The sequence below is a fragment of the Cervus canadensis genome, chromosome 33, assembly GCF_019320065.1.
Source record: "Cervus canadensis isolate Bull #8, Minnesota chromosome 33, ASM1932006v1, whole genome shotgun sequence".
NCBI classification, from domain to species: domain Eukaryota; kingdom Metazoa; phylum Chordata; class Mammalia; order Artiodactyla; family Cervidae; genus Cervus; species Cervus canadensis.
This window is the reverse complement of record NC_057418.1, coordinates 30,614,486-30,637,552: the sequence shown is the minus strand read 5'-3', so window position 1 is coordinate 30,637,552 and position 23,067 is coordinate 30,614,486. Positions and strand designations below refer to the sequence as shown.

The 23,067-nt window shown below is 44.3% G+C and overlaps 1 protein-coding gene and 1 long non-coding RNA gene across 4 annotated transcripts; one reads left to right on the top strand and one right to left on the bottom strand.

Annotated features, from left to right (window-relative positions):
- Window positions 1-99: 99 nt before the first annotated feature.
- Window positions 100-13,737, bottom strand: LOC122433930 (CASP-like protein 4A1). The gene is made up of 2 exons (XM_043457014.1): window positions 13,628-13,737; window positions 100-327 (listed from the first exon to the last, which is right to left on the bottom strand). The coding sequence occupies exons 1-2, from the start codon at window positions 13,694-13,696 to the stop codon at window positions 100-102; spliced, it is 297 nt and encodes a 98-aa protein (XP_043312949.1). The 5' UTR covers window positions 13,697-13,737.
- LOC122433931 lies at window positions 195-23,067 on the top strand. Of its 3 annotated transcripts, XR_006267210.1 has the most exons (4): window positions 195-327; window positions 21,584-21,734; window positions 22,145-22,237; window positions 22,943-22,997. It is a non-coding gene; the product is annotated as an uncharacterized LOC122433931 (long non-coding RNA). The 3 variants fall into 3 exon arrangements; XR_006267209.1 differs by having other exon boundaries at window positions 22,145-23,067; XR_006267211.1 differs by lacking the exon at window positions 195-327 and adding an exon at window positions 13,628-13,725 and having other exon boundaries at window positions 22,145-23,067.

Genomic DNA, 23,067 nt, shown 5'->3' with positions numbered 1-23,067 from the left:
CTAGAGCCCTTGCAAGCTCGCCTGGGGGTGGGGAGAAGGGGAGGAGGGGGGCGGGGAGAAAAGCCGGCCTCAGGGAAGGGCCAGCCGCGAGGTCGCAGGTCAGCCGCGGGGCATCACGGGAAGGGCGGCGGGGGTCGCGATTGGCGGCGCTGGTGGTGGACGCGCTCGCCGGGCCACCTGCGGCTGCGGCGCGGCCTCCGGCGGAGGAATCTGGGCGAAAGCGGTGCGTGATTGGCTGCCCTTTGGTGCAGCGCCCAGCGGTGATGCTTCCGCGCGCTGGCGGGCCAGGTGCACGTCTCCTGAGGACGGCCTTAGGCGGCGAGTGCGGTCAGTCGAGACGTCGCGAAGCGCCGTTGTTCTAGGTTTTGATAATTTACAAACCGATGCCCTCTCTTCCGTCGGGAAGTGGACGCTTGGTTCGAACGCTCCTTGAAATTTCGAGGCGAAACCCGGGAACTATTGTCTGGCAGATGGAGGTTGTACCTCTGTCAGCTGCTCTAGGGGCACCTTGCTAACTCAAAAGCCAGGGGAGGGCGAACCTTCTGAGTTCTTTTTGTCTCGTTTGATTTGTTTCAAAAAGTATCTTGCCATGAGTGGCGAGCAATAGTAACAATGTAATTTTCCATGGCTTACTCTACCCTCTGTTGCTGCTGCTAAGTCGCTTCAGTCGTGTCCGATTCTGTGCGACCCCATAGACGGCAGCCCACCAGCCTCCCCCGTCCCTGGGATTCTCCAGGCAAGAACACTGGAGTGGGTTGCCATTGCCTTCTCCAATGCGTGCAAGTGAAAAGTGAAAGTGAAGTCGCTCAGTCGTGTCCGATTCTTAGCGACACCATGGACTGCAGCCTACCAGGCTCCTCCGTCCATGGGATTTTCCAGGCAAGAGTACTGGAGTGGGGTGCCATTGCCTTGTCCGACTCTACCCTCTAGTCACACGTTTTTCTGTCCCTCCTTGGATAAAATACACTCTCCCTCACTGCAAGAGACTACAAAGTCCACTTCATTCTAGGCCTAGCAACAGGCTCACTGTCTGAAACGTTAAGGTATTATCTATATCAGGGCACGGTGGGGGTCCTTTTGATCCAGAGACGCTGCATTTAAGTCACCGGCCTCCCCTGTCGTCGTACAGGATAGTTGAATAAGGGATGAGAGCCAATAAATAGCCCCTAAGGAGCCCTATAATACAAGTTTTAATTCAGATACCCTCCCTTACGCGACCATCTGGACTATCACAGAACCATGGTGTTGCCTGGCGGATGTTAGACTCTTGCACTCACTAGAGAGGTCAGATAGTCTCTCCACTGGGCTCCCCTTATCCAGCTTTACCAAAACCGTTTATCCCCAAAGGAGGTGTTCTAGAATGAGGTGATCTATAAGGATAAGAGTACAGTATACGCTTAGATGCTTTCGAATTGTGGTGCTGGGGAAGTCTCTTAAGAGCCCCTTAGACAGTAAGGAGATCAAACCAGTCAATCCTACAAGGAATCAACTGAATATTCATTGGAAGGACTGATAATTGAAGCTCCAGTATTTTGGCCACCACTTTGGAAAAGACCCTGTGGCTGGGAACAATTGAGGGCAGGAGGAGAAGGGGACAACAGAGAATGAGACAGTTGGATGGCATCACTGACTCAAAGGACATGAGTTTGAGCAAACTTCAGGAGATGGTGAAGGACAGGGAAGCCTGGCGTGCTGCCGTCCGTGGGGTTGGAAAGCACAGGACACGACTTAGCAACTGAATGACAACAAAGTATACTCTAGATGGTCAAAGACCAAAATTTGAAAAGAAAAACGGGCAAGGACCTGAGTAGACATTCCACTCAGAAAAACAGCAATGACTGGTAAACAGAAAAGACTGTTCATGCTCACTTATAATGGAAATGCACACTGAAGTGACAAGGCTATGGAGAAACAGTCCTTGTAAGTTTTCTGGTGGGAATAGGGAAATGATTCAAGCCCTATGGACAGCCATAATTATGTATGCACTCATTCTTAGGTCTTGCAGTTCAAAGTCTAACCCTAACTTTATTCTGAAAATACACCTTCACATACAGAAAGAACATGTGGACAAGGTTACTTGTGACAGTGTCATCACAAAAGTTTGGAAATAAATGTCCATTAATAGGGAACTGGTTAGACACGATATATCCATACCATGGAATACAATGCTGCCAGAAAAACAGAATGAGGATGATATCTGTTACCTTGAAATATGTCCCAGGCTATTTGAAAAATTGGAAGTTGTCCCATAAACATTAAAAAGTAAACTCAAAGTTTATAGCACATTAAGCTTAACTCTAAGTCACATTGGTAGTGTAACTATGTTAATGTAACATGTAACTGTGTTACATGGAGAAAAGAATTCCACAGGCGTTTTGGACACAGTACTTTTAAGAGAATTATCTTGGTGGGATGGCTTAGGATGAGAAAAAAAACTACAAAAGAATCTTCAATTTCAATCAGATGTTTATAATTAATGGTAATATTGTTTCTGTGGTTTTGAAGCTATGTATATTGGGTAATATAAATATTTTAATGTTTTCGTGTGTAAGACTTTGTAAGAGAAAATAAGATACAAATATAAGATCAAAGAAGCTCAGAAAAAACCTGTAAGGGTCTTCCCTGGTGGCTCAATGGTAGTGAATCTACCTACAATACAGGAGACTCGGGTTTGATTCCTGGGTTGGGAAGATCCCCTGGAGGAGGGAATTGTCAGCCCACTCCAGTATTCTGGCCTGGAGAATCCCATGGACAGAGGAGCCTGACAGACTACAGTCCATGGGGTCACAAAGAATTGGACACGATTTAGTGACTGAACACAGTAAACACACACAACACATATATTTAAATTGGATATATCCATTTGAGCACATGATTTAAAAAACAGATTTACTAGTTTTGTGCCCCAAAAGGGCATAGGAGCACTGGGCCGTGACCAATTGTCCCAGCTTCCCAGAGACTGAGAGGATTTGCCAAGATGTTGCACTTTGTGTTAAAATCGGAAGTGTCCCAGGTGAGCACAGTGACTGGCCACCTTAGAGTAACGCTGAGGGAACATCCCTCATGGTTTCCAAATTCCATTCCCACTAAATAGAACCGGAGCTCCTTGGAGAATTGGCTGATGCCTGTTGTGGAACAGGGGAAGTGCAAGATGAATGAGACATTACGTTAATGAATGAATGAAAAGGTGTTGCTTAGTAAAGGTGTTGCTTAGGCTAATAAAGATATGTCGACAGGACTTAGGAGAACAGGCAAAACTAATTGATAGGGATAGAAGTCAAGTCCATGCTTGGCTCAGAGTGGAACAGAGCAGGAATTGGTTGGAAAGGAACATGGGGGAGTTCTGGGGGTGATGAACATATTCTAAATCATGATTACAGTGGTGATAATTCAATATATCGGGCTTCCCCGGTGGCACAGTGGTAAAGAATCTGCCTGTGATACAGGTGACAAAGGAGATGCAAGTTTGATCCCTGGGTTGGGAAGATCCCCTAGAGAAGGAAATGGCAACCCATTCCAGTATTCTTGCCTGGAAAAATTCCAGGCACAGGAAAGCCTAGCAGGCTACAGTCCATGGGGTAGAAAAGAGTCCGATCCGACTGAGTGACTGAGCGTGCACGCACAGCTAATATATAGGTTTGTCAATATGCATCCAACAGTACAACTAAAATGGGTGCACTTAATGTAATATAATATAAATTTTATATTTATATTTTATATATAAATTTTATCCTCATGTGTATGTAAATTGTACTTCAGCAATGTGTGGAAATAAATGAAGACCAGCCAAATGAGAAAAGTAAAGTCTTATTTCTTCAGAGTCAGAGTCAAGTCATTGCCTCTTGCATTTTGGCAGAGGCAGGCAGAGGAGTGGGAGGTCTTCATAGTGGAAAGAAAGAATGGCTTCAGGTATGCCCTGCTGGGGAGAAGGCAATGGCACCCCACTCCAGTACTCTTGCCTGGAAAATCCCATGGACGGAGGAGCCTGGTAGGCTGCAGTCCATGGGGTCGCTAAGAGTCAGACACGACTGAGCGACTTCACTTTCACTTTTCACTTTCATGCTTTGGAGAAGGAAATGGCAACCCACTCCAGTGTTCTTGCGTGGAGAATCCCAGGGACGGGAGAGTCTGGTGGGCTGCCGTCTATGGGGTCCCACAGAGTCAGACACGACTGAAGCGACTTAGCAGCAGCATCAGCAGCAGCAGCAGCATGCCCTGCTGGAGGCTGTTGGCACAGAGAGGCTGGAAGCAGGTATCCGGAAGCAGGGTTACCTGTATGATTGTTTAGGGGTGCTTATTTGGCTTTCTCTGATTGGTTCTAAGTTGGAAGTGGGGACAAAAATTAGAGAAGCTGTCAGTTTTTAATTAGGTCAGGGCCATTTTGAGCTGATTGTCATACATTATTCTTTACCCTCCTGGATTGTTACTGTGATAGCAGCCTGACTTCTTCCAACTGTGACTTACAGCAGGCTGGTTCTGGGGCTGGTTATCAGAGATAAGGGGATTGGTTTCCTGGGCAGGCTGCTGCAGGTTGTGGGTCAGAATTTCTTTTTTCATATTTGGTCTGGCCCTGTGCTTTGGTATGTTCAGTCTTCAGAAGTAAATTTTTAAAAGACATCGGAACTAACTTGAAGAATCTCCCACAGGCCAAATTTAAGGCAAATTTTAGCATCAGAAGAAGACTATGGGGACTTCTCTGGTGGTCCAGGGGCTGACTCTGCACTCCCAGTGCTGGGGGACCCAGTTTAGATCCCGGGTCAGGGAACTAGAGCCCATATGCCACAACTGAAGATCCCTTATACCGTGATGAAGGTCGGACAAAGATCCTGCCTGCTGCACCCAAGACCCTATGTAGCCAGATGAACGAATGAACATTAAAATAAAATGACTAGAATTGATTGTAAGTACTGAACAGATAAAAATCTATGACTCTGCAGTTACACTTGATAAGAGACACAGGGGGTCGGGGCTGGTTTTCCATCATTGGAAATGACTTACACCAGCTTCTTATGAATATTAGTTGTTAAAAGTAAAAATAGTATTTGCCCTGCCTTTTTTTAAAAAAAAGGAATAATGTGGTTCACTCTGGGTGGATGAGAAAAAAACTCTTCCTTACAATAGGGTACTAGCAAGTAAATACAGAATAAAGGAGGTAATTAGAAGATAACTGTTAATGCAATAAAGAAATCATTGGGGACTTCCCTGGTGGTCCAGTGGCTAAGATTTTGCACTCCTGATGCAGGGGGCTCAGGTTCTACCCCTGGTCGGGAAACTGGATCCCACATGCCACAACTAAGACCTGGCACAGCCAAATAAATAAAAATAAGTGTTAAAGAAACAATTGATTCAGGAAGGATTATCAATGGACTAAAACCTTTATGTGTTGACAGGACTTCCCTCTGCAAATCATGGCTAATTCCTGGCCATATTTCAGTCAGATGAGGCAGGTGCCTTCCCACTCTAAACAGGGGACCATTTCTGCTGTGAAGTTAGGGCGCAAGTGCCCAGGTCAGGGCCTGCTGCATTGTCGATGTTCAGGTGTACTTTTGTTGAATGAATGAAACTGCACGTCATTAAAACAATCTTTTCTTGTGTTACTTCGGTGGTATCTGTTAAAGTCTAGACCAAGAACAGCAGGATCTGAGACTTCCCTGCTGGTCCAGTGGTTAAGAATCTACCTGCCAATGCAGAGGATGCAGGTATGATCCCTGGTCAGGAGACTAAGATCCCTTGGTTGCAAAGCAACTAAGCCTGTGTGCCACAACTGGAGGTCTGGGAACCACAGTGAAGAGCCCACACAAAGCAATGAAGACCCAGTGAACCAAAAAAAGGAAAAGAAAGGTCCAAATTAAGAAAGTTTTTTTTGTCATGCCAAGTAGCATGCAGGATCTTAATTCCCTGACCAGGGATTGAGCCCGTGCCCCCCGCAGTGGAAGTGCAGAGTCTTAACCACTGGACCACTAAGGAGGTCCCAGGAAAAAATAAATTTTAAATTTTTCTGAAGGTAAAGTACTTGCATTCATGGAATAAGAATTTGAATCTTGTGTCTTTAAAACCAGTTGAAAAGTTTCCTCCCACCCTTAACCTTAATGAGATATAATTGACAGATAAAACTGTAAGATATTAAGCGAAAATAAAGCCTTTAGCCGACAGATTGCTGGGAAATGGGAGTATTCATGAGGCACGGAAGGATCACCCCACAGGTGATCCAGTTGCAAAGGGAACATGCTTGTATCGTGGTGCCACCTGGTGGTCACCATCTGAACTGGTCAAATTCTGAATCTGGAATGGTTGGACAACCTCCAATCTACAGTAAGGACTGGAGAAACAGTAGTAGTGCAGGTTTAACGGTGCTACCAAATTAATTATCCCCCCCAAAAACTTTGTGAAACTATAAACAATAAATTTTTATTGAGCACCCGAGTTAAACCTAGTGCAGTGTCAATATGCAGCCAGCTTCAAGCTGCAATTTCAAATGAGATGTCAAAAGAATGAGGAAAGTTGAGTGAGTGAGTGAAAGTCACTCAGTCGTGTCTGAGTCTTTGCGACCCTATGGACTATCCAGTCCATGGCATTCTCCAGGTCAGAATATTGGCATGGATAGCCTTTCCCTTCTCCAGCAGATCTTCCCAACCCAGGGAACAAACCCAGGTCTCCCGGGTTGCAGCTGGATTCTTTACCAACTGAGCCACAAGGGAAGCCCATGAAGAAAGTTACTTACATAATATTGTTTTAAATGGCACATGTGATTGATTCGGATTGGTTTAAGTAAAGTGGTCACTTCTTTCCCATCAGCCTGCTACTCAGCCCATAACCTAGAACCCTCCTACTTTGATTTAGGAGCCACCAAATAAAGTATTAATAGGGAAACCAGAAGAAGAAAAGGAAAAGGTATTTGTGGGACTTCCCTGGTGGTCCAGTAGCTAAGACTCTGCAGTCCCAATGCACGTGGCCAGGGTTCCATCCCTGGTCAGGGAACTGGATCCCACGTGCCACTTGCTTCAAATAAAAGATCGCTCCCACTGCAGCTGAGACCCGGTGCAGCCAAGTAAATCAATCAATATTTTAAAATATATATATGGAAAAAGATATTTGCAGTAAGTTTGTCTTTTTATCTTTGGCACCCAAGAAGTTTAGGGAGCCTGGAGATGGGCAAAATTAGTCCTTGGAGAAGTAGCAGCAGCAATCCACAGAAGCGCTCCTGAACTCAGAGCTCATGTGACCTTCACCATGAGCATATCATTCGTCTGCTCTTCCATGAGTCAGTTCCTTAGCTTCGTCCATCCTTTCTGTCTTCAGTGGTCTTTCTGCTCCTTACCAGGTTATCTGCCATTCCTCACTAGCAATTAGCTTTAAACACATTATTTACTTTAACTAATTGTGTGCTCAAATATAGAGGTTTGTGGTTTTACACATAGAGGAGCTAAACCAAGCTTTGTAGATGAATTTTCTAAGCTAGTGGGTTCTACATTGACTTTCTTACAATTTTTCTGTGAGCCGCATTGAGAATATGCCAACCCAATCTAATCCTTCAGTCTTAGTTAACACATTTTGTAACCACCATTAAAGCTAATGATATTAAGTCTTCATTGTCTTTGCAGACCACAAAGAACTCCATGGTATTCTAATACATGTATATATATTATAATTAGGTTTCTATCATATTTTTTACTAGTACAATTTTTCAAATTCTGTTTCACTGTATCTATCTCCCTGAATGTAATGCTGAATGCTTTTCCTGGCTTTGCTTCCTTGTATTGATTTGAATCAACATATTTGTCATATAGGGCTTCCCTAGGGGCTTAGATGGTAAAGAATCTGCCTGCAATGCAAGAGGTCCAGGTTCTGATCCCTGGATTGGGAAGATCCCCTGCAGAAAGAAACGGCAACCCACTCCAGTATCCTTGCTTGGAGAATTTCACTGGACAGAGGAGCCTGGTGGACTACAGTCCACAGGGTCGCAAAGAATTGGACACAACTGAGTGACTAACACTTTCACTTTATTTTGTCATAGACCCAAGAAATATTTATTAGATACCCACTGCTATTGTACTAGGTACACAGTCTTCAAAGCAGATTTTATCTTCCAAATAGTGGCTATACAGTTGGGTTTTAGTCATTCTGAATCCTTGGTGGGAGCAAGGAGCAGAGATATTAGAGGTGGGGGGAACTCAGACTCACTTGTTCTTGGAAACAGGCTTGTCCAATCACGGGGAAATCTCTTCATTAGGAAAAATAAAGGCGACCCTTGGAGTTGATTTCCCTGTCTTGCTCTCCATTCGTTGTAAGTAACCGTACTTTCTGAAAAGGATTCAACTTGCCAGCACGATTAAGCACCCTCCTGCTGACCCCCACCAGGGTACCAGGGCACCTCTGCCGGGAGCCATGTTCTCCTTCTTGCTCTCGGCCCCCAGATTGTGTTCGAGTCGTGATACCTTCAGCCCACGGGGTGAATGATCGTTGGTATGAGCCCAGTGTTTCTTAATAGCACTGCTATTGGTATTTTGCATTAAGACAAATCTTGTTCTGTGTGTAGAAGGGTTCTGTGTGTTTTAGAACATTTAGCATCCTTAAACTAATCCACGACATGCCAGTAGCACCTCTTTTTTTTTTTTTTCCTATGACAACCAACAGTGCCCCTTCTGTATTTCCAGTACCTCCAGAGGAGCAGGGCGCCCCTGCTAAGAACCCCGGTCAGTTGTGGGCATCATGGTCTTTATAAAACAGGACACCCGGTCTTCTTGCAGGCAGACATGGCAGTTGACCAGTTCTGGCCAGGACCAGAGGATGTCTTCTGGGGCTTCTGAGAAAGACTTTGCCCTCTGACGAGAGAGACGTGTCAGGAGAAAAAGTGTCCGTCCCCGCCCCCCCCAACTCCCGCCCCACACCAGCTTCCTTCTTGTGACCGGCTGGGACGGGCCGCGATGCTCGCCTCTGTAGAAACTCTTATGACCCTGACCCTGAGGGCCAAGTGGGAAAACAGAGATTGGAAAGTCCCTGGATCTTAGTTTGGTAAGCTTCCAAACTAAACCAAGGACTGCCAGCTGACGGGCTTTTCATGAAGTAAAATAAAAATGTCCTTAATGTTTTAAACCACCGTCCGTCAGGATTCCTGTTACCCATTGCAAAACACATGCTGACTTACACAGAGAAAAAGGGTATTTGCATGATAAACAAGTTAAAGAAAATGGAAAGTTACCAACAAAGTAGGTTTTTCTCATACACACATATGTATGTGTGTATATGTACTATGTACATATATGTACATAGTAATTCCTTTATATGTATGTATAATATATATAATATGATAAAGGAATTCACCTGCAGAGAGTTGACCATTCAAAGTCGTAAGATATGAACTGTGTTTCCTTTACCCACACATCAAAATAATTGACCTTCCTGTGGCATTTTGCTTTATTATTATTGTTTTGACAGCACGTTATGACTACAAGTCCTCATTGTTTAGCAGTGTGGTAAAACAGACATTTAAATCCCATTATTCACTTTCAAAAAATCTAACTTACACAGACCTCAGTACATTAAAAATGTAAGAGGCTTGGAGAACCTTATTTCCAGAACTTTTCAAAATACTATTCTGTTTAGCCTCACCAACTGGGTTTAACCTATGGGAGCAATAGATAGATTCTGTTGGGTCAAACACTCAGTGAAACCTCTTCTAAGATTCTTTACCAACTGAGCTACCACAGAACCCCAATTTTTAAAAAGAAAAGCTTTATTTCCTTTTTCTATTAAAGACCTACTAGCTCAGGAGACAGTCCACATGGAAACCATATGCCTGATTCCCCAAGACAAATTGCCAGTCTGTTCTTCTGTCAAGAGAAATGTGCTGGATTCTGGGCAGTTGTTCTAATACTGACCGTGCTGACCACCTGCTACTGAGGTCTGTTAGGACCAATGTCAGATTTATTTTCATTGCTCTTTCCTGCCTTTATTAACCTCCGAACTATTTTCCTGCATCCCACTCATCTGTGTCTGCCAGTCAAGTCCAGACGTTCATCTTTTCTCCTAGTTGATTCCCAGCCACCCATCAAAACCATTTTGCTTTTCTAATATAATTGAGCAAGGGTTCGTGTGGCCACAGTGCAGAAAGCCAAACTCTAACAGAGGGTGTTTACAGCAACATAAGGGTTAATTTGGAGGAAATCAGGCAAGGGAGTCGGAGACAAGCCTCAGATCCACTCCATCTTGGTCTTTGAGTTAGGGGTGTTTTAAATGGAAAAAACAAGGAAACCGGGGTTAATCATCATCTTGTGACATTTCTTTCTCTCTCTTTTTTTTTTTTGGTCACACTGCGAGGCATGTGGGATCTTAGCCCCCTGACCTGGGATGGACCCTGCACCCCTTGTGCTGGAAGGGTGGAATCCTAACCACTGGAACACCAGGGAAGTCCCTCTTGTGACATTTCTAAATCGTGGTTTTGGAGATCAGAATGTCTCCATTCTCTGGCCAGGTGGTCCCTGGCTCCAGGGTCTGTGAACTCACCTTGCCCCAGAGAGACCACCCGAGTGTGTCCATCAGCGACGAGATCTACAACAGCAGATACGTTACCACTTTAACGCCATCATCGACACGACCATCTCAGCCATCTGACTCTGGTTGGTTAGCGTTTGGTCAGCACAGGCTTGAGATTAGAGGAGACAAGAAAGGAATTGAGGGCAGAGGAGACAAGCAAGGCAATCAGGGTCTGGGTAGAGGTTAATCATGAACTCAGCAAGACAAGTCAGTTTTCAGGAGACTTGGTCTCACTAGTGCAATTCCAGGAGAGCTCCACCCCTGGGGAAATGGAGTAGACATACATTTCCATGCTACTCTTGCTAAGCACAACTAAAAATCCCAGACGTTGCATGCAAAACCACAGCCAAGCACATTGGCTGGGCATCTTAGGACCCTTGGCTTTGCTTTGGCTTCATAAACCCCAGGGGTCTCACAGAGTCAGACACGACTGAAGTGACTTAGCAGCAGCAGCATAAACCCCAGGGGCTTTCCAGGTGGCACTAGTGGTAAAGAATCCACCTGCCAATGCAGGAGATGCAAGAGATGCAGGTTTGATCCCTGGGTCAGGAAGATTCCCCTGGAGAAGGAAATGGCAACCCACACCAATATTCTTGCCTGGAGAATCCCTTTGGGCAGAGGAGTCTGGCGGGCTACAGCCCATGGGGTCGCAAAGAGTAGACTTGACTGAGTACACACAAACACACATAAACCCCAGAAGCAGGCACTCTGGAAAGTATAGACAAAACATGCCTCCCCAGGCCCCAACAAAAGCCTGTTCCCTATAACCAGCACCTGGGAAGGGGCAGCCCAGCAAGACAGAGACCCTTCGGATGGCAACCACTCTCTCCTCCATTCACTCCTGCACGGGCTTCTGATCTGAACCCCGATGAGCCTGGATGTGGTTAATTGGAGCCACACCAGGGCTGGATTACCCCACCACCTGGGCACTGGAATCAGTCATCTGGTACAACTTTTCAACAGATTGCAGAACAGGAAATGCTTCAGAGTTTTCTGGGAAAGAGCACCACCTAGTGAGGAACCAAAAGCAAAAATGGAAATACTGTGCCTCCAAGCCCTTTGGTCAAAACCAAGTCAAGGTCAAATCATTACCCAGGCCCAACTAGGGCGGGGCAGGTGGGGGTGTGCAGTCAGAAGAAGGGACTGGTGAAGCCCAGATGGAATGTGCTAGAGTGTTCCAGTGCAAAGCCAGGCTAATTCCTCTTGGGATGGGGAAAGTCTGTATGGGACTCATCACCCAGTGGGGGACTCAGAGAAGCTCAAGGTCTGGCTGGGTTTCTGGAGAGAAGAAGAATATGGGGGTGAGGGAAGGGTATAGGCAGAAAGAGAGGTGGGAAACTGTTTATAATGCTTTGCTGGATGTTTCCACATGTTGTTTTATTCCTCACAACCAGACATCTAGCGAGGTAAGGGCTTGTGTTTCTCCCATTTGACAGGTGGGACAGCTGAGGCACAGAGTTTCAATAATTAGCACCAATATCAAAGGGTTATCAGCTTGGATGAATTTAAGTTGATTTCAGAGTCCACCCAAACCTATGCAACAGGCTTCCCTTAGGGACATATGCAAAAATAGAAACCATCAGCAAAGTAATGGCCCAGCTACTGCAAAGCACGTGACTCAGTTCAGTTCAGTTGCTCAGTCGTGTCCGACTCTTTGCGACCCCATGAACCGCAGCATGCCAGGCCTCCCTGTCCATCACCAACTCCTGGAGTTTACTCAAACTTATGTCCATTGAATCGGTGATGCCATCCCACCATCTCATCCTCTGTCATCCCCTTCTCCTCCCACCTTCAATCTTTCCCAGCATCAGGGACTTTTCAAATGAGGCAGTTCTTCGCATCAGGTGGCCAAAGTATTGGTATTTCAGCTTCAGCATCAGTTCTTCCAATGAACATTCAGGACTGGTTTCCTTTAGGATGGACTGGTTGGATCTCCTTGCAATCCAAGGGAGTCTCAAGAGTCTTCTCCAACACCACAGTTCAAAAGCATCAATTCTTCGGTGCTCAGCCTTCTTTATAGTCCAACTCTCACATCCATACATGACCACTGGAAAAACCATAGCCTTGGCTAGACGGACCTTTGTTGGATGTTTCACTTCATCAGGCGGATATTATGATGAAGTGTCCCCAACTTGGAAATTCCTTATTTTCTGCCTGTAAACCCTTGAGCTGAATAAGAAGCCTCCCTCTCAGTAGGAGAAACCTTAGATACAGAGGAAGTTTTTCTTTTTGTTCTGTAAGAAATAAACGCTGAATATAGCCAAACAATCCAGTAAGGTTGAGTCGTGGTTCTGTCCCACTGGAGGAACAGACACATGGCAGTGACAGCAGGTTTGGTTACGAGGCAAGGTAAGAGGGGCTGCAGTGGCCCCAGGCCTTTTTTTTTTTTTTTTAACTATTTACTTATTTATTTGATTTTTGGCTGCACTGGGTGCTGGCTGCTGCACGCAGGCTTTCTCTAGCTGCAGTGCGTGGGCTTCTCATTGCAGTGGCTTCTCTTGTTGTGGAGGACGGAGCGCAGGCTCAGTGGCTGTGGGGCACAGGCTTAGTTGCTCCGTGGCCTGTGGGATCTTCCCAGACCAGGGATCGAACCCATGTCCGCTGCATTAGCAGCCAGATTCTTAGCCACTGGACCGCCAGGGGAGTCCCCCAGAGTCTTTCTTAATGAGGAACACTAGGCTGTCCAAGGCCATGTCCAGAAAGCACAGGGAACTGAGATGTGTTTAGAGGAACAAGTGTTGTCAGAGGCCCATTCTAGGAGCGGGGCTCAGTAGTGATGCAGGGTTGAGGGGGAGACACGTGGTGGTACCCGCTGGTTACATCCAAGTAGGGCCCAGGCAGAAGTCCCGATGCTGAAAAGGGGACCACGCCTCTAGATGAAGGGACAGGTGAGGGTAAGAAGTGTTTGCAGGCCTCTGAGACACTGGAAACAGTGAATGAGCAATACATACAGGATCAAAGCCAGCAGATCCATGTGCTTGTTCCGTATAGGAATCTTACTAGAAGGCATTAGAAAGAGGCAAGAATATAATAAGTTTTTAAAGGATAAACCATGGTATGACTTTGACCTAGGTATTTATCTACACTCCCCTATGTACTTGGCTTCAGCCTTGGCCTGTGGAAAACTGGAGTCAAGAGCTGTCTTCAGGGTCATCTGGGCCATCCCTGACCTCGTGCTGGAGGAGTGATTGTGTAAGAGCTTAGGTTACCACCACATCCAACCGCGGTAACGACGTCTGTCATGTTACTAAGGCGTGTTTTTCAGATTAATTTCAAACTCTAGCGAGTGCCTAACTGTGGCGTGGGGTGGCAGTCTTCCTAGGTTCTGTGTTTACTGAAATTTTATCAGGCAGTTGTATAAATGTATATTCATCGTATAAGAATGTTAAAGGAGCTAAATACATCTCCCTTATTTACTATCATTGCTTAAATGCATATAAACATTTAGTGACTCAAGAGGACATAATTGTCTTCCTGAAGTTACCTACTTAATACTTAATATTCCTTTTTTTTTTTTTTTAAAGATTTATTCATTTATTTTTGGCTGCACTGGGTCTTCGTCGCCGTGTGGGCTTTTCTCTAGTTTCGGTGAGCGGGGCTGCTCTTTCTTGTGATGTCTCCTCTTGCTTCCCAGCTCGAGCTCTAGAGCAGAGACTTAGCAGCTGTGGCTCACAGGCTTAGTTGCTCCGAGGCATGTGGAATCTTCCCGGACCAGGGATCGAACCGGCGTCCCCTGTGTTGGCAGGCGGATCCTTATCCACTGTACCACCAGGGAAGTCCTGATTGTCTTAGTAACAGGATAATTTTATTCATTTTTAATAAAACTTCGTATTCTTGAATTTCAAAGGTTCATTCTGTGATGGTGCCGTTTGTCTTTGATCAAACCTTGATCATAACAATTGGCTAATGTAGGCATTCAACTGAAGTGTGCATTGGTTGCACTTCTCAAATCTTTAGAATGTGACTAGTAGAAATATCATATTTCTTGGTATCCTGTGAATATTACTTGACATCCTTTTTATCTATCGAATATATGTTTTTTAAGTCTTTATTGGGTTTGTTACATTATTGCTTCTCTTTTATGATTTGGTTTTTTGGTTTCGAGGCATGCAGGATCTTGAACCAGGGATCGAACCCGTGTCCCTACATGGGAAGGCAAAGTCTTAACCACGGGACCATCAGGGAAGTTCTTTAACTGACATCTTCACATTTATTACAATTACCAGAATCCTTAATATATATATTTGTGTGTGTGACAGTCACCTGTTAGATACTCATCAAGCCCATTTCCTCCTCTTCCTCATCCTGGAAGTCACCTACTTGGTTTGGCTTCTCTTACAGTCAGATGCAGTTGCAAGAGTGAACTCCACATAACAGTTTGTGGGCAGGGGATGTCTGACATTTCCAGGCTGGGCCGGTTACAGCCTTTCTCATTCTCTTTCCCACCTGCCCACCGTTGGAGAGGAGGCCGGGGACACAAACCCTGGAATATATACACGAACCCTGGAATATATAATGTAAACCCTGGGGGAGTGGGCGCTTGTCTGTCAGAGCAGCTACTCTTACTAATACTTTTCTAAAGGAATTGGTGTAAAGTTTGAAAACAACTCAGGAAGCCATTACATGTCTAGAAGAATCTAAGTTGTAACTTTGCATAAAGTGAAAGTCACTCAGTCATGTCCTACTCTTTGCAATCCTATGCAATCCCATGCCCAGCTCTTCTGTCCATGGAATAATCTAGGCAAGAATACTGGAGTGGTTTTCCATTCCCTTCTCCAGGGGATCTTCCAGACCTAGCGATCAGAACCCAGGTCTCCTGCATTGCAGGAAGATTCTTTACCATCTGAGCCACCTTTCTAAATTCTAAGATCACATTTGGGCTGATTGGAGATGGATAGTCATTTTTTTCCTTTTTACTGTGCACCATGTGGAATCTTACTTCCCTGACCAGGGAATCAAACCCATGCTTCCTGCATGCAAGGTGGAGTCTTAACCACTAGACTGCTGGGGAAATCCCGGGGATGGATACTCTCAGGCAAAATGCTGGCATGAGCAAAGTTTCTTCTCTAAAATCCCCACCAAAATGACTCACAGGGGAAAATATCCAAATTGGTGCTGGAAATCTGCAGGTCACTCGAAGATCCTCCAGACACATGGGAGGATTTCTGGTCAAGGTAGCAGTGATGTATTACCAAAACATTGAGTAACAATGACTCATAGCATGTCCTAATAAAGTGACTTTCTTTTTGTCCCCAGCTGTGTCATTACATTGGCCTGGGAGGTTTGTTTTTTTCTTTACCCCTGAACCAAAATGCTGTCCCCATTGCCATTTTTTAAAAAAAATTCTTAGATAATAAAAAGTTAGATAATCACTTTAAGTCAGAACACAGGCACACTCTTTCTCCGCCTTCTTTATTGGAGTATAATTGTTTTATAATGTTGTATTAGTTTCTGCTTTACAATGAAGTGAATCATTGTATGTATATATACATCCCCTCCCTCTTGAGCCTCCCTTCCACCCCCTTATGTCACCCCTAGGTCATCACAGAGCCTGAGCTAAGCCCCCTGTGGCATACAGCAGCTTCCCATTAGTTATCTATTTTACACACGGTAGTGAATATATTGTCAGTCTTACTCTCCCGATCTGTCTCACCCTTTTCTTCCCTCTCTGTGTCCACATATCCATTCTCTACATCTGGGTCTCTACTCCTGATCTGCAAATAAGCTTATCCGTACCATCTTTCTAGATTCCATACATATACATTACCGTACTATATTTGTTTTTCTCTTTCTGACTTACTTCCCTCTGTATCACAGACTCTAGGTGCATCCACATCACTGCAAGCAATCCAATTTCATTCCTCTTTATAGCTGAGTAAAATTCCATTGTATTTCATTGTACCACATCTTTATCCATGCATCTGTCAATGGGCATCTAGGTTGCTTCCATGTCCTGGCTATTGTAAATAGTGCTACAGTGAACATTGGGGTACATGTGTTTTTTTGAATTATGGCTTTCTCGGGGTATATGCCCAGTAGTGGGACTGCTGGGTCATATGGTAGTTCTATTTTTAGTTTTTTAAAGACCCTCCATTTTGTACTCCAGAGAGGTTGTGTCAATTTATATTCCCACCAACAGTGCAGGAGAGTTCCCTTACACAGGCACAATCTTTGAGTGTCCAGGCCTATGTTACAAAACCCTGGTTTAAGATTGGAACTCTATTCTTTCAGCACAAACCTGTGGGAAGCTAGCAAGCCTGCAGTGGGAGAAAGAGGTGGGAAGCTGATGGAGGTTTTCAGCCCTGCTCTTGTGTTCCTCCTCTTCCACTAAGCTCTTTGTGGCTTCTGACTTCTCCAGGGATTGAGCTGCAGGAGTGTGGAGTTTCTGGTACTGTTCGTGGTGGTGGGGTGGGAGATTCGTGCTGGTGGAGGCGAGGCTGCTACCTGACCACCACTGTCTTGCCTGGCAGTTGTTTAAAGCAGACTCTTTTCTCTCCTGGTTTTGGAGACCATCCTGTCGCTGAGGATTTCTCCCCTGGAATTCAGTCTGAAAACTGAGGGATAGCATCCTGTTCCAGGAAAACAAGAAAAGAAACACAAATCTCTGCCTTGAACTTGAAAAGTTTAGTCTTGAACCTGCAAGGAAAGCAGGCCAATGGAAAGTCCAATTTTTAACAACATGGATATTATGTTTCAAAGACCAGAATCTTTAAACACAACTTCCAAAGTGTGATCACAGAGATAATGTGTTCTTCATTTAGCACTAAGAGGTCAATGTCTTCTTACTGCATGTGATCTAAAAAGTTGGAGTCGAAAAAAAAAAAAATTGGAGTCATGGGACTTCCCTGGTGGTCCAGTGATTAAGAATGTGCCTTGCAGTGCAGGGGGACCTGGGTTCTGTCTCTGGCTGGGGAACCAAGATCCCACATGCCTTGGAACAACTAAGCCTGCCTGCTGCAATTACAGAGTCTGTGCATTCAAACTAGAGATCCTGCATGATACAGCAGAGATTCCCCTTGCTACAACTAAAACCTGATGTAGCCAAATATATAAATATGTTAAAAAAAAAATGAGGCTGAAACTCCAGTACTTTGGCCACCTGATTCGAAGAACTGACTCACCGGAAAAGACCCTGATGCTGGGAAAGATTGAAGGCAGGAGAAGGGGACGACAGAGGATGAGATAGTTGGATGGCATCACCAGCTCAATGGACATGAGTTTGAGCAAGCTCCAGGAGTTGGTGATGGACAGGGAGGCCTGGCGTGCTGCAGTCCATGGGGTCGCAAAGAGTCGGACACGACTGAGCGACTGAACTGAACTGAACTGAAAAAATTGAAAAGTTGGAGTCACACAGACATAGAAGAAACCTTATGGTTGCCAAAGGACAAAGTTGGGAGGGGGGATAAATTACGAGTTTGGAATTAACAGATAAACATTACTATAAATGAAATAGATAAACAACAAGGACCTACTGTATAGCACAGGGAACTATATATTGAATAACTTGTGCCAACCTATAATAGGAAAGAAATATATATATATACATATATATATTGTATATGTTTTATATATTCATATGTTTATATGAATTCATATATTTATATTCATATATTCATGTAAATATATGAAATATTTATTATATATTATAATTTATTTATTATATATTGTAATTTATATACTATTTATAAATTTATATATAATTATATATAAATAAAATTTATAATTTATAAATAAAATATAAATATAATTTATAATTTATATATATTATAATATATAAATATGAATATATTTATAAAATATGAGTGTGAAATTTATTTCAAAATAAAATATGAAATTTATTTATATTTATATATAAAGTTATATAAATTTATATATAATTTATATATTACAATTTATTATATATTATAATTAATATATATTATAATATATGATATAAATATATATTATATAATATATACTGTATATAAATATATATTATATCATATTATATATCATATACATATATTATTATATACTATTATGTTATATATTATATAATAACATTATCTACTATATATAATTTATATATTATATATAATATTATTATATATGATATATTAATATTATCTATTATGTTATATTATATATAATTATATATATAAGAAGTTATATATATATTTGTGTCCATATGTATATGGGACTGAATTACATTGTTGTACACCTGAAATTAACATAATATTGTAAAATTACATAATATTGTAAATCAACAATTGAAGTATTGTAAATACTTCAATAAAAAGGAAGTTGGAGTCAGAATACAATGTCACATACTTACCTTAAACAATGGTTTTTAAACACACAAATACGTATTCATTTGAAAGGTTTCAGATGAACAGTCAGCAGAACTGATGCTTTGCCTGTGTTTTCCATGTTCAGTTCTCTGAAGTGGAGTGGGAACTCAGACACAAAACAGCATTCTGATCCTTTAACTGATTCATGAGTTTCCCAATGTTGTATATTTATTTTGTCCGCACCTAACCGATCAGTAGTTATTTTTAGTGGGTCATCTTTATTGTCTTCACAAAGCATTCAATTTAGTTTTCATGAAAATAACTACCTTTCTTTTCACACTCATATTTTATCAGTTTACATACTACTTAATTAAATTACATAATTTCAGTGACTAATAAATAAGTGAATCTTGGCATAAATCTGTTTTGGGAGCAAATACACCTGACTCAGGGTAAGGTGACTCAGCTGTTGGGGGCAATGGTTAGTGATCTTGCCCTGACCATTTGTGGGCTGTGGGCATCTGTCTAGAGCTCTATAGAAGGATGGGGGTAATGTGTGTTAGTCTGGAAAGTTATTGACCTGGACTGTCTATTATATTTATTCTCCCTGAACCAGCATGGTGTAGTGGAAAAAGCATGGCTCTTGTGGTCAAACAGACCTGGGTTTAAATCTTGTATTGTTTCTAGTTCAGTGACTTTGGGGCGATTACTTAATCTTTCTGAATCTCAATTTCTTTATCTGCAAAAATTGGTAAAGTATTCATGAGAGTTAAACAAAACCAATTAGGGGGATTTCCTGGTGGTCCAGGGGTTAGGACTTCATACTTCCACTTCTGGAGGCACAGGTTGGATCCCTGGTCGGGGAGCTAAGACCCTGGCATGGCCAGAAAAAAAACAAAAAAAAACCCAAAATCAATCAGTGAAGATTCTGGTACATAGGTGCTCAGTAAATAATTGTTGCTGCTGCTGTTGTTATTATATGTGGTTGTTTTCCTGTTGTTGTTGTCCAGTTGCTAAGTGTCCCACGCTTTGTGACCCAATGGACTGTAGCACCCCAGGCCTCCCTGTCCCTCGCTGTCTCCTGGAGTTTACCCAAGTTCATGTCAGTTGAATCGGTGGTGCTATCCAACCATTTCATCCTCTGCCGCCCTTTTCTCCTGTTGCCTTCTCCTCTTTTCCTGTCGGTCTTCCCCTAATAGAAAACCCGGTTGTGCTGTGACTGTTCGAGGTCTTCTGTTTCATCCTCAGCCTGAGGGAGGGACTCTGTTCCAGGGCTGAGCTTCAACACTGGCCTGGCTCTGCAATGAATCTCATTGCTGGGTCTAGAGCGAGATGCCACTGTTGGCCTCCTCTGGGCTCCCATGAAAAACTGACCCGGCTACTCTGACTACGTGGGGACTACTGTCCACTGGGGGGAAAGACTCTCCCCGTCTTTCTGTCCTTCACGCCAATATATCGGAAGGAATCCCATCGGTAAGCCTTACTGTATAACTGATGCCCGTGAGCCCCCCAGGCTGAGCTATGTGGAGTGCAGTAGGCTGGCTTCTGGACACGCGTGTCCAACTGGTGGGATTAACTGCTTTTTATTTGGAAACACCTAATGGGGGTCCACCTCTAGTGGCACTCCACATAGCTAGGGTGATAGAAAAGGTACTGTGCTGACTCCTGCTAGACCACCAGAAGTTTCCTTTCTTTATTTGTCTTGGCTGTGCCTTGCAGCAGAAGGTTTCTTTTATTTATTTGTCCTTTGAAAAATATTTCCTTGGCCGTACCAGCTCTTAGTAGCGTCACACGGGATCTTCACTGTGGCATGTGAAATCTTTAGTGTGGCATGTGAGACTTAGTTCCCTGATCAGGGATTGAACCTGGGCCCCCTGTGTTTGGGAGCGAAGGGTCTTAGCCACTGGACCACCAAGGCAGTCCCAGAATGTTTCTTTTAAAGCCGGCCTGCCGCTCCACGTGGGGGTGGCTCTGGGTTGGTGAAAAGCACGGGTGGCCCTTACCTTCCTTATAACTGAACAGGACACCGCTGCTATTGACTCCCTTTCCATTGACCCAGTAAGCACTTGGCTCCAAAATTTGCCCACATCCTGGCACACGTGGGTTCTGAGCAGACTAGGTCACTCACTCCTGGTTCTCTTTGGCTGCCGCTGTCTGTGCTGTATTTGTTGTATCTGGCTGCAGCGCCCCCTACATACCTGACTCCAGGAAGGTCCCGGAAGAGGGGTGGGTCAAGAGTGTAGGGTCGTGCGGGGTATGTAAGGGTGGAGTGTATGGCCGGGCCACTCAATATGACTGTTCTCTGGCTCTCTGTCCATCCCCGGTGGGACCAGGGCCTGTTTCACACACACCGACTCACACGACTGACTTTCCTCTGTACCTGCCCCAGGCGCCAGCTAGTGATGGTTCTCATCAAAGGGGTGGTGGGGGTGTGTGCAAGCTCCCTCTTTCATCAGACCACTGATGTCTCAAGAAAGGAAAAGAAACTAGGTCACTGCCCTGTTTCCCAGCTTGCCCAATGCCTCAGTGTTTTGCTCACAGCTGCTCAAATCATACCTCCCAAAGGACATTAGTAATCTTTCACAACTGTGTTTACCCTTTAAATTGAGAAACTTGTGGATGATGATGTTAGCATCTTTTTCTTTTTGGCAGGCACAGTTTTTCCCAGATAGTTGTCATCATTCAGCATAACTTTGTTCCAATGTATAGGTTTTCTCCAGCTATTTTTGTTTGTCTGTTTCTTATTAACAGTTACCAAGAACTTCTTTCATCTCTCTTAGAGGTTATTTGTCTTGCTGCTAATTGTAAGCTCATCCAACCAAGCTTCAGGCCAGGACGGCACTGAGGCTGAGAAGACTTGAACACGGAAGGGCCGGGGTAGCGTCACCTGCAACAAGCAAACGGAGACATCTTTGGTTGTCTCAGCTGGAGGTGGGTGAGGACTACCAGTATCTAGAGGGTAGTGGCCGGGGAGGTAGGTAAACATCCTACATACACAGGACAGCCCCCCAGCGGGAGAGTTACCTGGCCTAAATTGTCAGCAGTGTGGAGGTTGAGATTGAAGCCCCAGCTTTCTGGGTTCCGGCCTTTGACCCCAGACTCTAGTCTCTGGGTAGCCTCAGGCCTTGGCTGTCAGCACTTCCAGAACCGCTCATCTTCCAGGGTAACAGGCTCTGCAGGTCGATGACAGAGCACCTGAGCGTGGGGACATGGCTGGTTCTACACCCCAGCTCATAGCGGGCTTAGCACCAGAGGGCGGTCTGTGCGGGGTTGTTGAATGAGTAAGAGTAGAATGTTAAAGCACCCACTGAAATCCTTTCTCATCCACCCTCCAACCCCAGCTAATGGAGTCAGCTGCTACTGAAAGCAACGTTATAGAATCTCCAAGCCTGGACCAGAAGTGGGGAGGCTCCTGTTCCGGGCAGGTTGCACAGGTTTGGCAGCTTTTCCCATCAGGAAATGGTTGGGGGTCGGGGATGGGGTGTGTGGGGTGGCACTGGGGAGAAATAAGAGCTGTCTCGGGCTTTAACAGAGTGTTGGGATCGATTCTTCTCCATTCTGCTCCCCCTTCAGCCCTAGGAGTCTGAGAACAAGGTGTGGGTGAGGTTGGCTTCTTCTTAGGTCTGTCTCCTGGGCTCTTCGATGCCCCATGTCCTCACACAGGTCACCCCTTGGCCTGTGTCCCTGTCCTTACCCCCTTTTTATAAGGGGGGATTAGTGCTCTCATTGTACCTTAATTACCTTTTAAAAGGCTCTGTCTCCATAAGTTTGTTTATTCTTAGAGTCTGCGATTCTGCTTCTATTTTTGTCAGTAAGTTCATTTGTATCATTTTTTAAAATTCCACATATAAGTGGGATCATATGATATTTGCCTTTCCTCGTCTGACTTAGTATGGTGGGGGGAAGGATAAATTAGGAGTTTGGGGTTAATATATACACACTACTGTATGTAAACTAAACAACAAGGGCGTACTGGATAGCACAGGGAACTCTACTTAAGATTCGGTAATACGCCAAATGGGAAAAGACTCTGAAAAAGAATGGATAAATGTATATGTATCACTGAATCACTTCACTGTACCCCTGAAACTAATACTATACTGTAAATCGACTATCGTTGCTATTGTTTACTTGCCAAGTCGCGTCCGAATCTTTGCGACCACATGGACTGCAGCACGCCAGGCTTCCCTGTCCTTCACCCTCTCCTGGAGTTTGCTCAAACTCGTGTCCACTGAGTCGGTGATGCCATCTCAATCAACCATAC

What these genes read in the sequence shown, in the direction of transcription:
- LOC122433930 (XM_043457014.1), bottom strand. Translation starts at nt 13,696, where the DNA reads ATGGCCCAGATGACCCTGAAGACAGCTCTTGACTCCAGTTTTCCACAG. An exon ending in CCAAGGCTGAAGCCAAGTAC is followed by an intron (nt 328 to 13,627) that starts ATAGGGGAGTGT and finishes GTCTCGACTGAC; the next exon opens with CGCACTCGCCGCCTAAGGCC.